Source organism: Thunnus thynnus, chromosome 7 (genome assembly GCF_963924715.1).
Source record: "Thunnus thynnus chromosome 7, fThuThy2.1, whole genome shotgun sequence".
Lineage (NCBI taxonomy): Eukaryota > Metazoa > Chordata > Actinopteri > Scombriformes > Scombridae > Thunnus > Thunnus thynnus.
This window is the reverse complement of record NC_089523.1, coordinates 31,766,019-31,780,546: the sequence shown is the minus strand read 5'-3', so window position 1 is coordinate 31,780,546 and position 14,528 is coordinate 31,766,019. Positions and strand designations below refer to the sequence as shown.

Below are 14,528 nucleotides of genomic sequence, written 5' to 3'. Positions count from 1 at the left end.
AAAAAGAGAGACAGCTGGTTAGAGAGGAGAGTGGGCATCATTAGTGGGAAAAAAAAGGTCAGCATGGCCTCGGGTTGGGTTGCACACATGTAATCGTGTGTGTATGTTCAGGAAGCACTGTTAGTTTCATGGCTGTGTGTGTGTGTGGGTGAATGAGTGGGTGAGGTCAAGACATAATGGTGTCAGGTACAGGTAATGGTCTACTGTGTGTATTAAGTGTGTGTTGCAGAACTGAATGGATGACAGATGAAACTGACTGGTGCAGAAACGTTCTACTACTCATTATATGAAGTCGGCAGGTAGGTAGACACTGTAGATAGGATGTAAAGTTTGTCTTGAGGGTGGCGATAGAGGAAAAGTCATGTTGTTAACTAAATCAAAAGGGTTTATCCTCTGCTATCAGCCCTGCCTTTCATGCTTGACTTTACTTTCATCAGTTTAAAGGTGTCAGTAAAGCTTGAAACCAACTGGTATATATATATATATATGTGTCGTATCATCCGAACACATCTGAAGGCGAAATGTTCAGAACGGTGACCTTTTTTGAAGGCAGAGCGAAAAGCCTCATTCATAGTGTTGCACCCAAAAAAATGACAGAAATAAATGTGTGAAAAATTAAAGTAAAGAGAGGTTGAAAGAAGTTCGAGTCTCGCCAGACCCGCCCATCCAGGAATTGGGCTCTTCAAGGAGCTTACTGGGGCTCGAGCCGCCATGTCCGATGACGTGAAAGGGCTCATGAGGCTCGCAGAATAAAAATGAAATAAAATTAACAGTGAGGGGAAAAAAACAATCATTGAAAAAAAACTGGAATTTATTAGTCAAAGGGCTCGCTTGCATCTGTTTGTGTGTGTGTGTATGTGATGTATGCTTCACTACGGGCTTATAATGACTTAATATGACTTGTATTTGGTGCCGCAACAGTCATAAAATTAGAGTAGACAAACACAGTCCTGCACTGGACTCGAACTCACAACCTCAGACATGCTAGCAAGGAAGCTAAAACACCTGGATGCTAGCATCTATCTCTTAAGGTGTCGGGGAGTGAGGTTTACTCACTGCATGGCGCTGTACCGGCTGGTTGATGTACAGGTTGGAAGGAACAATAGTTGAGCTGGTGTTAATTTGAAGCACACTGACCTCAACTCAAGCTGCACTTAAGGTGTACTTAAAGCGTACAGGTTTCACTGCGCGGCTGTCCTTCAAGCTAAGAGCCATCTTGCAGAGCTCTCATAAAAGAGATAATGCATCTCTCTGGTATGACTTATAACCCATTTAAAAATGCTATATTAAAACATACACAATATAAACATTAAATTCAGCATTTAGCATCTAGCAAACATGTTTGCGACGCTAGATCACCAAAGTCAAACTCGGATGAACATTAAAGTCTGTCGATCCATCCACCTGTTGTTGAGATATTTCACTAAAACATTCCTGGATCTGTTCTGCTGATAAAACTCCTCTTGTGTTTTATTGTAGCAACCAGGATAGTGTGAGATTTGACACTGAAAGGCTGAACTCTGACTTTGACTGCAGGAGAGGAAAACCTTTTGATTTGATCTCAGCTTATAAACCCAGCTGTCATCTTCTGTACTGGATGTTTTCTAACTGGAGACCCAGCGGGACAAAATGACATTTGGCTGATGAAGAAGGAGGAGGAGGAGGAGGAGGAGAGGAGGGATGAGACGAGGAAGAGCAGTAGAGAGAGAAGAAGATGAGGGAGGAAAGAGAAAGGTAAGAAGCTCTGAGCAGCGACTGAGTGAGAGAGAAATGGAGGCAGAAACACAGAGTAGTAGGAGGAAAGCTGATGCCTCATCATCTCAGCAGAATATAATCAGCTGTCATTTCCTGCTTCCTTCCTTCCTTCCTTCCTTCCTTCCTTCCTTCCACCTATCTCTACATCAGCTGAGCCTTCTTTTATTCACAGCACTGCAGCAATCTATCCCTCCTCTATCACCACCTCCCTCCGTCTGTCTAGTTTTTCTTTCTCTTCTTTAATCTCTCCTTCGAGAGCCAGGCAGGATGGTAATTAGTAAGCCAGCAAACACACACACACACACACGTTCACCTTTGCACACGCTTTCTCACACTGTGCCTTTATAAAGCCTTTCATGCAAGCAGACACACACACACACAAACCACTGGTCCGGGACAGAAAGGGAAAGAGGAGCAGAAGAGAATATTAAAGGAGGTAGAATCAATAGATTCATTTCCTGGTGCTGACAGAGGTTGATCTCTCCCTGGACCCATAATCCTTAGAGTGCATGTGTGTGTGTGTATGAGAGAGAGAGAGAGAGAGAGAGAGAGAGAGAGAGAGAGGTGAAGGATAAAGCTGGTCAGGTTATTCTTACCCTGGGGCAGAATTGAAAAGAGAATATTGTAAAAAAAAAATACAACTTCCTTTCCTTTCTCTCTCCTCCTCCCTGATGCTTCACCCACCTCTGTTGAGAGTCTAACAGACAGAAAGAGAAAGTAAGAGAGAGAGAGAGAGAGAGAGAGACGAGGAAATGTCTATCTGTTATCTCTACGCTTCCCGGTTCTCTCGACTTTTCTGCCAGCGCAGCACGATGAGCGGAAACCTGAGTGTACGAGGAAACTGAGATGAAGAAAAAAAAAAAAAAAACCAGCACAGAGGTGAAGTGAGAAGGAGGTGCTGAGATGGAAACCAGCACAGTTTATACTCTGGTCTGACTGCACCATGAAACCAGCTTTCAACTCTCTCCCTCTCTCTCTCTCTCCATCCTTCCCTCTCACATTGTTCTGCTTTCTCCTTCTCGAGCTCACTGCTGCCTCATTTCCTCCTTTTTTTTTTCTGGGAAAATTACGATCCTCTTCAGATTCAGTCGAGGTAGAGGTCTGATTTTTTTTTTTTTTGCAGATGATGCAGCTGTTTTTGTAACGCTCTTTTTTAGATGGGACCAATAAGATTAGAGGATCTGCAGAACAGAAGGCATTTAATTTGAGTATCTAACACGGGGAGACTCAGTATATCAGATTGTTCCACTGATTTTTGGCTTTTCATCAACACCTCTGTGCTAAAATTAATTTCCATATTGTATGTTTTTACGGTATTCATTATATTTAATACATTATTTTGCCTACCATATGTTTTCCTTCCATGTTGCTTTGTTAATTATTTTTAGGAACCGGATGTTATGTTGTAAGAATCAAAGAAGGAAAATTATTGTTACAGGGTTTCCTGCCACCAGCACATTTTATTATAAAACTGAGCATCTTGAAGAAGATTTCATTTCCGTCTAGCAGGAGAAGGGACATATACATTTTTTTTTCCGAATCAGATGTAGAGTTTAGGATGGATCTGTGTTTGTCTATCGATGCGTCCCGGATCTCTCTGACTTTTGTATCACTTTTCAGATACATATCTATAAATCCTTACACCCCTACTGGTTAATTACTTGATTAGCATCACTTGCTGAGCTGAATCAGACTGATCCTGTCAAACCTAATCCTATTATCGATGTAGTTCAATAATAATCGGCTCATACGTGGCCTTTACTGAGTGATGCCGCGCCACCGCTTGTTTTCACTGACGCCTGATAAGCCAAATATTTAATTTTTTAAAAAATGTAAAATTTTCTTTTCATGTTAGCGGAGGCGTTGCATCTCTACTGTAAAACACAGCAAGAAACCCTGCGCTTTTATTTTGGTGGACGTGTCTACTGATCAGGGTGAGACGGATGAAGTTATGGTCTGTTTGATGGTGTTTAAACCAGTTTGGCCTTTGCTGAGGATGATGTTGAATGAGGATTTTGCAGGTGGCTTCAAACATTACCCCAAGTTGCCACTCACACAAATGCCTCGATGGTTGTTTAAGTCGAATTTATGTTATTTTATCATTTTTAATGTTAAAATCCCAGAGAAGACCTTCACCATCTAAACGTTCCATCTTTCTCTCTTCAGTCTGTTGTCTATGTTACACCGATGGTCTTTGTATGTTTTTATCATGATAGCCTTATTTGATAGATTTTCCTCCTGCATATATGCAGCTAATCTGTCCAACCTTCATCTTTTTTTGGGCATCTACATTAGACTTTAGTCTTCCTCTGTATGACGGGAGCTGAAGTGATGATACAGTATTACTGTGTTCCTTCCTCCTTGTGTCACTGCTGAAGCTGTTACAGCTAATAGCTCCGAGCCAAACAGCTCTGCCAGGAGAGAGGAGAGGAGAGGTTGTGTGAGTGGGAAGGGAGAAATCAGTTGATAGGTGCCCAATTTAAAAAAAAAAAAAAAAAAAAAGTTTTTAACATTTTTTTTTAAAACGGTAGAAATGTGGAAAAAAAAGCTGAGGCGATGCAGGACCATTTCATCTGTGATGCATAATTTGCTCGGCTGAACTGTGCTCCCCTGCAGCATGGGCGGCAGTGATAACCGCGGTGATGGTCACTGAACTTCTAAAATTTTCATTGCCCCATTTGTCATGCCATTATGATAGGGCAGCAGCAGCCTACAGGGAACAGCCGGTGGCTCCCGGACTGGAAGATCAGCGGCTGGAAAAATGAATGAGTAACCCCCCTCCCCTCCCCCCCACCCCCGTCCCCCTCCTGCTATCCCTCGACAACTTCCATGATAAACCCCAGAGCTGCTGCTGCTCCACAACCCAGCTGGCTGCAGCTGCTCAGTTCATACAGTTAATGCAGTTCAGCAGTATTGGACGGCTCCCAAATATGAATGTGAAGCAGGCCAGTGAATAACAGCAGGCGCGCTCGCTCGACTTTCCCTGGAAAGATAAAAGGTTAGAAAAAGGCCGTGCACAGTTTGGACGAGCCGTTTGTGGGGAAGCTGACTGCGTCCAGACTTTTATAATAGTGGGAGGGCAGATTTTAATGAGGGGCTTGAAAAAGGTAGATGTGTCTTTGAATCAGAACTGGTAAGCTTTGAGTTATGGAAATAAGAAAAATAACATGTAACTGGATGTCCAGCAGAGATGAAACTCAACAGAGCAGGTATTTCATCACAGATGCTGATGCTGCAGTTCTTACTTTCAGCTGATTTGTTTTAACACAGTTCAGTGTTTAACCATTAACAGTAAGCTGGGAGGGTATTTTGAGACTCAGGAATCAGGGAGTGCACCTTTAATGACGAATGTACACTTAAATGCACAATATGTAATTTCAGCCGCTAGGGGTCTCTATCAAAACAATAACAAAAGACGGAGTGTGATGACCGTGTGAAGTAGCAAGGGATCATGGGAGTTGTTGTCTTCATTGTTAAATAACCAGCTTCACCGGGATAGGATTACTCTACTACTATTACTAGTAATTAAAGCTGTTTCACCTAAAAAAATCAGTGCTTCTCTGACGATGTTTGGTGACCACCGGACTTCCTGGAGGGGCTGTTAGCCGAGCTGCTGCTAACGTTTGTCCAGTTTATTTCTCTGATAACTTAAGATCCAGATGTCCAATGACTAAAATCCTTCTTCCGGCTAAAAGAAACGACCAAAATTTATCATGAAAATGTGGCTTAAAACTGAATAAAAGTCAATTTATAACAGTTTGTGTGGAACAACCACAACGCTGATGTATCATCTTGTATGTGTGTAAGTTACTCTTTGGTAGACGCCATTGTAGCGGACAAACACAGCGCCGCCGTATGTGTCTTGTGCGTGTTTACTCTTTGGTAGAGGAGGTATGACGCCATTGACAGGCGACCAAATGAAACGGTCCGTTACTTTGATTAAATTACAGATTTCTCTGAGTTTGAAAACTGTTGGAAACATTTGGGATAATGTAAGTACACAACTCAACAACATATATAACATTGGTCTAGTTGTTTTTAGACATTTTAATGTGGAATAATTACATATTATAGCTTTAAGCCTCCTAGAAAACAGACACTTTAACATTTTCACTGTCGCCTTCCTTTTTAAATCAGACTGCCTTTTCATCTAAACTAATACCCCATTAGTTTACAGCTTGTGTTGGATGCACCATTAATTTTCAGCACACAAAATGGCAAATGCTGCTTATGCTGATTCCTCATTCCATTACGTCCTGCTGCAACATCATATTTTGGGAATTACATCATATCATATAAGTAAACATTTCACAGAGTCTGTAAAGAAACCTGAGATGAAAAAGAACTACGTGAGGCTTTGGCAGCAATTACAAACAACGGACGTGAAGTGTTGCGGTGTGCAGTAAGTGCCTCGGTATGTGATGATGATGAACAGCTCGCTGCAGTAGCTTCTCTGACTGGCAGAGTCTCTGTAAAGCCTGGAACCAGACTGTACAGGCGGGGCAGTGAGGGCCAGAGTGGGCGTCACGAGTCTCTTATATTACAGCGTACAGTGAAGAGGCCAATAACTCAGCCCGAGAGCTTCACTTGTGTTATAAAATGTTTTGCACTTAAAGTCAAAAGTATAAGTACTGCCACTGTGAGCTAAAACGGGTATTTCTACTTGTCATGGATTAGAAGGGAGGTCAGAAAAAAAGCCACAGCGAAAAAGCTGCTGACTGCCTGTTTATAATGAAACTCACAAGCAGGAGAGCGAACAACAGCAGGCAAAGACTAAGTTCCTGTACAGGCAGAGACTCCTGCTTACAGGTTGGGCTATAATTTGTCGTGTAGTGGAAACTTCTTTTCAATAACCAGAGCATATTTATCATCCTCTAACATGCTGCAGCTTACAAAACGGGGAAAACAACGGAGCTCGCAACTGACCTCTTGAGCCTTTATCCTCTCTAAAAAATCTAGCGACAACAACAGATAATTTCCTTGAAACCTTCAAAATAAAAGCATTTCCGTCTGACACGGAAACCAGGCATCCGCAGTGTATTCTCCATATAAACACTGAATAATTACCATTTCCAGGTTTATCCTGATGTGTACATTTGACTGTAAATGCTATAACTGTAAATAAATGTAAATACTGCATTCTGTATTTTTAACATACAACTCAAATAAACTCAAATAAAAACAATTCACAACATAATTCAAATGACAATTTAAAGTTGACTCCAAGCAAATTGTGATTACAAAACTGACTGAACCAAGACACTGTAGGAGAAGTGCAGCCTTAAAATACAAACGACTCCTGATAACAGAAGGGTTTGACACTCCTTCAAGGCCAAAAGTGAAAAAGAAGACCTTCATCAAAAATTATAACAATCAAAAACTATTAAAATGAAGTTATTAATGTTTGTTTTGGATGTTTGAAGAGTTTTGTGTGTTGAATAACAGTAGAACATAATTTATTGCATTGACTATCACTTTGATCTTGCATAGACTTTCCATGTTGTCATATATGGTGATAATGATCCCAGCCCAGCCTTACATGTTACCAAGGCATCCAAATATTAATATTTCGTGCTCCCAATGTGTTTTTTTTTTTTCATCAAAGTTATATTTAACCAGCATTTGGTGCTTTGAGGGGAGATACTGGAGCCTAAATCACGTGTTTTCAATTTTATTGTATTTGAAAGAGTTTTCTTGTAGCTGCTGCAGTAACAGATGAGTCTGATGAGCAGGGAGAGCTCCTCTTCATCACATCTCATGATACACAATACATCCTCATCGCCGGCGGCTCCACCGGAGCGACTGTAGGGTGTAAATGCCGAGCTCACGGGGAACAACAACAGCTGGTATGAAAGGACGAGGAGGTGATTTTAGTTTCACTTCCAGTATTCTGATTTTCTCAGCAGAGCAAGGGAATCAAATTGTTGACCTTTCAAACACGAGAATCCTGCATCTCAGCGCCTTCGGGCAGCAGAGTGAATGTTAAGAGAAGAGAAGAGCTCAGCGGTGGCTGCTGTAAATAGATACTATGAAAACTACACGGAAAACAAAATAAGAACTGTGTAGCTCTCTTTCTGTTAGCATGGTGTAGTTACAGACACAATTTAAACAAAACATCTTAACTAATCTACTCTTTTTAATTTCAATTTAGTACCTTCACAGTCTTTTGTTTGTGATACAGATAAAAGCAATCTTAAGTGTCTGAAAATGGAATTTCAAAGGGTCACTGTTAGATGGTTTCACTAATAGTTTTTGGACAATAATGAAGCTCTAATGCACAGAGCAATTAGATCAGGATTTACATACACAGATAATTTGAAAGATCAATTCATTGTTCATATTTTCATGAGATTTATTGACCATGACCAATGTATAGAATATCACCAAACTTATCTTTCAAACCTAAAGCTATTTTTTTTTATCATGTTACATGGTGTTTAGCTCCTTTTCATTAGCCACTTGTATAATATTGGATTATATGTAAATTTAACTCCCAGAAATTGTGCTTTTGCAGGCTTTTCTTTAAAGGGAAAGATATTTTAGTGTCAAAATTCTTGTCTATCAGGAGCAAAAGAGGAAGAAGTATGACTTTAGAGGAGGTCGAAGTGGATAATTAGGTCAATAAAATACTGGACTTCAACACAGGAAACAACGGTTTGCTTCCCGTGTCGCCCTGATAGCGATGATGTATTGTTTATGGTGTATATGATGTGACGAGATAAAAAACAAATGACCTCCCCTCTGCGCTGAAGTTGAGGGATGGCAACTAGCTTAACCTGCCGACACCAGGCTGCCTGCTTCTGCTGTGAGTGCGACACCCTGCCAGTCGTAGGAAAACGAGGTCACCCCCACTGTTGAATCTGAAACGATCCATTTGGACACCCCACACTCGACCGAGCGTTCCCTCCGATGGAAGGCTAGAAAGCGATCACTCGAGTGCCTTTGGTTTTTTTTTTTTTTTGGTTAAAATGAGAATCGAGGCCGTGGACACATTTCAAACTGTCATCTGTCAGCCCTCCAAATGCTCCGTAATAACACTCAATTATGCATTCTGAATGTCGTTGCTAGGTTACAGAGCTGGCTAAGTGGCTGATGGGACCGTCCAGTGGTCACCGGGTATCGTGGGATGATAGAAGGTCCATATGCGGCCACTTGGCAGCCAGAGCCTTAAACATGCTCTGAAATCCACATCTGGTGATTAGGATGTGCAAATCAAATCATCGAGTTTAGCTGCGCAGGAGGATGCGGGTTTGGAGATGGATCAGGAGCATGGGAACACAGTAAATGTGCTTCTGTAAAATGTGATATGTAAGATATCTGCTTATAGTTGTTTTTTACTGCACAATTTACCAGATACTGCACAAACTCAATGACTGGTTGCTGCTTTAATTGTTTCCCCTTTGGACATTTTTCTGATTTTTCTGACTTATATGTTCTGTTTTGCTTCATTGTGTTTATTTGCTCATTATTTCTGTGGTAGTTCTATTACATCTTTTACTTCCCACTTTGTTTTCTATTGCAGACACCTCGGTATCTTGCATGCTCTTTTTATTCCTGAGCGAGAGCATGAATCCAGCCACTGCAGTGAGGTTTAAGGGTTTTCATTAATGGTTGTTTGTTTTAGAGTTGACTCTCCCCGTCACCCTCTGCAGCTCTTTGCAGTGCCAAGAATCACTAAGAATTTAGAGTTTTTACGATGGATTTTTACCTCGAAAAGCAAATTGATTAAGCTATATATTTATTATGACAATAATTACATAATTGCCATGTTTTTTCAAAACCGTTGGGAGCGAAAGTATCGACCTGATACCTGATCTGATATTTGTTGCCTGAAGCCAAATTGCTGTTTTTTTTTTCTCCCTCCATTTTACTCACCCTTTGTTGCTTACTGAGCTGTTCACATAAAAAAAAACCAACCTTGAAACAGCCTCCTATATGAGGAAGACCTTGGTGATAACTACCCACACAGGGATGATATGTGTTTTGAACAAAGACAGACAGAGGCAGGAACAGAAATCACACTCTCACACACACACAAACACTCACATCCTCTATTTTCTTGAATCGTGTAAGAATCATGTTTTTTTCACCTGGCAAGTACAAATGCACAAACCTATGAATACATAAACACAACCGACAGGCCCAAAGGACAGATAGACAGACTCTCACAAACACATTTCATCGACCACTCGAATTACCAAACAAAATAAGACCATGTGATACATTTAGAGGCTGTTTACACTTGATTTTAAAAGTGTTTTGATGATCCAAACACAAGTGACACCATTCAGTCTATCATGCGTCTCCAAGGTGATCAGCTGACATCATTTGTTTTGCACAGGCTGGCTAAGAAAACAAAAATGTTTCAAGAACTAATAAACATGTACGGGCTATTCCAACTGTTGGCATTTGGCGTTGGCACCCTGTCACCATAACAACCACCATGTCCTGCATTGATGATGTATTTTCCTGTTACGTCCTTGTCGGGGACGCATCATTAGTGTTTACACTACAAAATATATGTGGTCAAATGCGTCCCAGACCACCTCGCTAAGTGGTTTGAGTGATCGGATCACAGTGAGTCTTGGTGGTTGTTTACACTTATGATCTGATTCGCCTGAGATGCATTTTTAAAACCAAGTGTAAACAGGGTCTTAGAAACACAATCAAACTGCTCACAGCCACTGTAACCTTCAATATGGCTGCCGTATGTAACATAAAATACATCCTCTGCTGTCACCTAACTCACACCCAACTCTATTAGCTGCATTCTTTCTACTGTGCTCTTGATGAACCCCGACACAACATATTTAAATCAGTTTTCAAGACCGAACCGAAAGGCACCTGTGGACAATGTGACTGGACAAAATAGACCTGAGGATAGTTACAGTGGGTTGGTTAGAGAACTATGTATGGACCCAAACACAGAAAGAACAGCGACCCTGTCAGCAGCATGATGCACCACCAATAAATGAGCAGCTGTGGTGCAAAGAGCAGCAATACTTGTCATTTTGTCTCACAGTTCATCTCCATCAATCTCCATCTGTCTGAAAAAACATTTCTCTCTCTGATGATGATGATGTCGTAACAACAGGACCCTACCACACCTGATTAGACTCAACTTGAACACAAGCAAAGTTATATACCTCAGTCAGAATATACTAGTCCTCCTGAAAGACTTTTCATTTCTTGGATCTGCACACATTTCATAATCTATGGTGATATTCTTACGATTACAGAGTGTAAATTGAAAATAATCTCAATTTATTAAAGTAGCCATGAGCGTCACATGCCACCAGGCAGCAAATGTAATGCAATTAGACAGCAGGGTGTTACTGAGTTAATGGTAAAAGGAACAATGATGCCTTTCACAATCCTATGATAATTTATTATCACAATTATGCATCTATACAACTGTCAAAAATATTCATCATTCACAAACCACCGTTGTTCTGAGTGGTCTGTTGTTCTCAGGGGAACCAGCTTTCACTAGGTAATGTTTATTAGTTTCTGGGACATAAGAAGAACTATCAACTTTGCTAATTCTAATATTCTAATAATGTTTAGCACAAAGGCAGAACAGAAAGGTAACACTAAGCATTTCATGCAGGTCCATCTATCTAAAAAGTTTACGTATGATCCTGTGCTGGATTCTGTGTATCGCACATGTCAGGACCGTTCAATCTGTTTGATTACTGTGGAGCATCTGTTGTCTTATATTCAGGTTTATTATCTGTAAAACTCTTATGTTTCAAAGGTTTAGAAGAAAGTTTGTGTCTCTTACCTATATATGAGTATATCGTCGGTGGAGCTGTTGTACTGGATCTGGTACATGCGGACCCCTGGTATGTGGTTCTGTGGGGGCCATCTGATGGTAGCAGAGCTGGACGTTAGATCCGACACGCTGACCCTCTGCTGGTCGGACCGGGCCTGGCCCCCGCTGATGTTGGACTTGATGGACGTGGGGATGTCTGACGGCCCCGGGTCGGGGTCCAGTTTGGGGTCAAAATGTGGTGAAGGGTTGACAACTAACTCAACAGGAGCTGTGGCCTCACCAGCTGCGTTAGACGCTATGCACGTAAACTTTCCAGAATCCTAGAAGTCATTGGAAGAGAAGAAAGAAGACTTTTATTCTTGCTTTTCACTATGAAACCAGTTATAATGAAGAGTTTTACATGGTTAATACACAATGGAATGATCTGTGTAGAATTACTAAAGCATTAAAGACTTCCTTTTATTTACCAAAATATGCATCACACAAAAGTTAGGAGTTGAATAACAGTTGAACAAACATTTATTCTTGTATCTTAGTAAAACAAATGGAGCTTCAGCCAGCAGATAACCAGCTGTTATACCAATTTTGCTGCCAAAAGCAGGCAGTAATGATATTTGCTGTTCTTGATGTTTTATTCTAATAAGTTCTACATCAATCATGAAGTCATTCAGGTGTCCAAAGATTGTTAAATAAAGGCCACATCTTCCTTCTTATGCAATTATTTTATGCATACTTGTCTTCAATGTTGTCTTTAGAACAATTAAAACAGCCAAAGATGGAAATAAAGTCAATAAAACCACATTAGGCTGTATACTTTACTCCAACGGTGTAGGTTAGTTGTTTTTAAAAGCGCTCTATCAATAAATTGAGGTTTAATTTGCTTTATAAACAGCACACAGTAGATTAAGTGCTTTTAATCTGTGCAATGAAAAGTCAGTGTCTGAAAATGTGACCGGGAGTTTTAAAATAAATCAACTATCTTCTTTGAATATTTAAACCCCTTCTCTACCTTGACGGAGGCCTTGAGGATGTCCAGCGAGCCGTTCTCGTAGCAAATGGTTCTGGTCGTGTTGCCGATCAGCTTTCCATCAGGGCTGACCCAGTGTGTCGAAGGTTCAGGATCTCCGATGGACTTACAGCGCAGGCTGACCTCCTGACCCTCCATCACAAACATCTTGGAGGTGTGACGGGTTATCATCGGCGGTTCGCAGACAAACTCCTCCTGTCAGGGCACCAAAAAAATGTAAGTTACTGTGACTGTGATTGTTATGTAACACTCCAAAAACTCCATTATTAATAGATGCAGTAAAAACAACAGGCTAATAAATCATAAGTGCCCTCTATCAAAGGACGTGCTGATTTGTTAAAGACCTGCTGAGTTTTCAGTTTACAAAAAAGATAAGACACCAAGAAAAAAAAACAAGAGCAAATGGCACAAATGAGATAAAATACTCAAGAGGTTTAGAGAAAACATGTCACTTCAAAAGAGACAAAAAACATCCATGTTTGCACTTTCTCTTCTCTTGCAAAACTACATTTTCCTCTTCAAATGGCTTCTGATTGGCTTCCAGCAGTGTATTTTTCTAACAGTAGAGTTTAAGATGAAGTTCAATTGTTTGCACAAGAAGATTAAGTGATCTCAGAGTTTTTCCAGCCCTTGCATTATTTAAAACCCACCCATGGGCACCTAAGCCTGTCTAAAGCCGGTCAAAACCCTAGTGGAGTATTACTGCAAGGCCAAGCAGGGCATCCAAGGCTTAGCAGGGCATACTCATCATTCCTACCACTCAGCGCGTCTCCGAAACCTTTTTCTGGGTCCTTCTTGGGTCTTGTTACTAGCAGAGATGATTGCTGACCTGATGACCACTGGGCTGTAGCTTCAAATAAACCACAAGTGCCTTTCAGACTTGTATTACATTCTAACCCTCAATTGCTCCTGTGAAACTGAGAGTAAAAAGGCTGTGATTGAACTGAGCTGCTCCCCGGTGTGAGTGTGTGGAAGTCTGAAAGTACGAGAATAAAAAGTTGGGCGTTGGAGGGGAAGAGTATGAATAACTCATTGGGTCTTCTTATAGATGAATAAAATATCTGTTTTTTTTCTTGATAACCCTCAAATTTTCAACCGATGTCAATTTTTCTTCCCATTTCATGAGAATTTAGCCTCTTCGATATTTGACTTGTCTGTCGGACGAGAATAAGCAATAAGCGGTGGTGGCAGCTTTCATCGATTTCAAAGCAGGAATTCCCCCTGGTGGCTGATGGCTAATGTCTGACCTCTGATGGATGTAGTGAAGCCTCACTTGTCCTTGCAGTGGGAAAGAGGCTATTAACTCTCCCAAGTATTAATATGCCCAGACACTGCAGTGACACAGAGGTCTCTGGACCGACCTCTTTACAAGGTTAATCTTCTTATAGTGATCCTACAGCACCTTTCCAAAGGAGGTACGCGCTATTACTCAAGGTGAGGCAAAGGTCTCTACATCATCCTCTCTAAGATGATACCAATTAATCCCGTCTTTATCTCATAGTGCTCTTTCGCTTATTGTAGCTCTCAAACAGCACATAGGGTTCGGCTCCTGAAAAAGCTCCAGGTAAGACAGAGCTCTATATACATCATCCCCTTTAAGGTAACTCCTTGAGCCACATCACTTAGTTCAGCTGTTATCTCTCCGAGCACCAGCATAGTGCTGTTCCCTTCTTAAGGCATCCCAGCAGGTGTTTAGATGAAGATCTCTCAGAGGTTCCTCAAACCGTTAGTCCCACACCGTCTGACTGCAGTATGCAGCAATAACACATCTGCAGAGGTTTTGCTTTGTGCTCTCTTGAGCTGCTCTATAATGTCTTACAGGGCTATTGGCTTTTATAATGGGGCAGTAATGGATCATCAACATAACAATAAATAACAACAGAATAGCCACACTGCTGCTAAAATGGGACACATGATATTTGGATCAGAATTTTTGTTAAATTGTAATCCATTCATGCTACATAATGCCGT

The 14,528-nt window shown here is 41.0% G+C and overlaps 1 protein-coding gene across 2 annotated transcripts in view; it reads right to left on the bottom strand.

Moving 5' to 3' along the window:
• si:cabz01090165.1 (uncharacterized protein LOC100333421 homolog) overlaps window positions 1-14,528 on the bottom strand; it is a 76,760-nt gene that overhangs the window by 34,598 nt on the left and 27,634 nt on the right. For both annotated transcript variants that reach the window (XM_067595506.1, XM_067595507.1), the window contains exons 6-7: window positions 12,540-12,752; window positions 11,540-11,850 (exon numbers count right to left, since the gene is read on the bottom strand). In XM_067595506.1, the coding sequence (XP_067451607.1) occupies window positions 11,540-11,850; window positions 12,540-12,752 (524 nt within the window). The remainder of the gene's footprint in view (window positions 1-11,539; window positions 11,851-12,539; window positions 12,753-14,528) is intronic.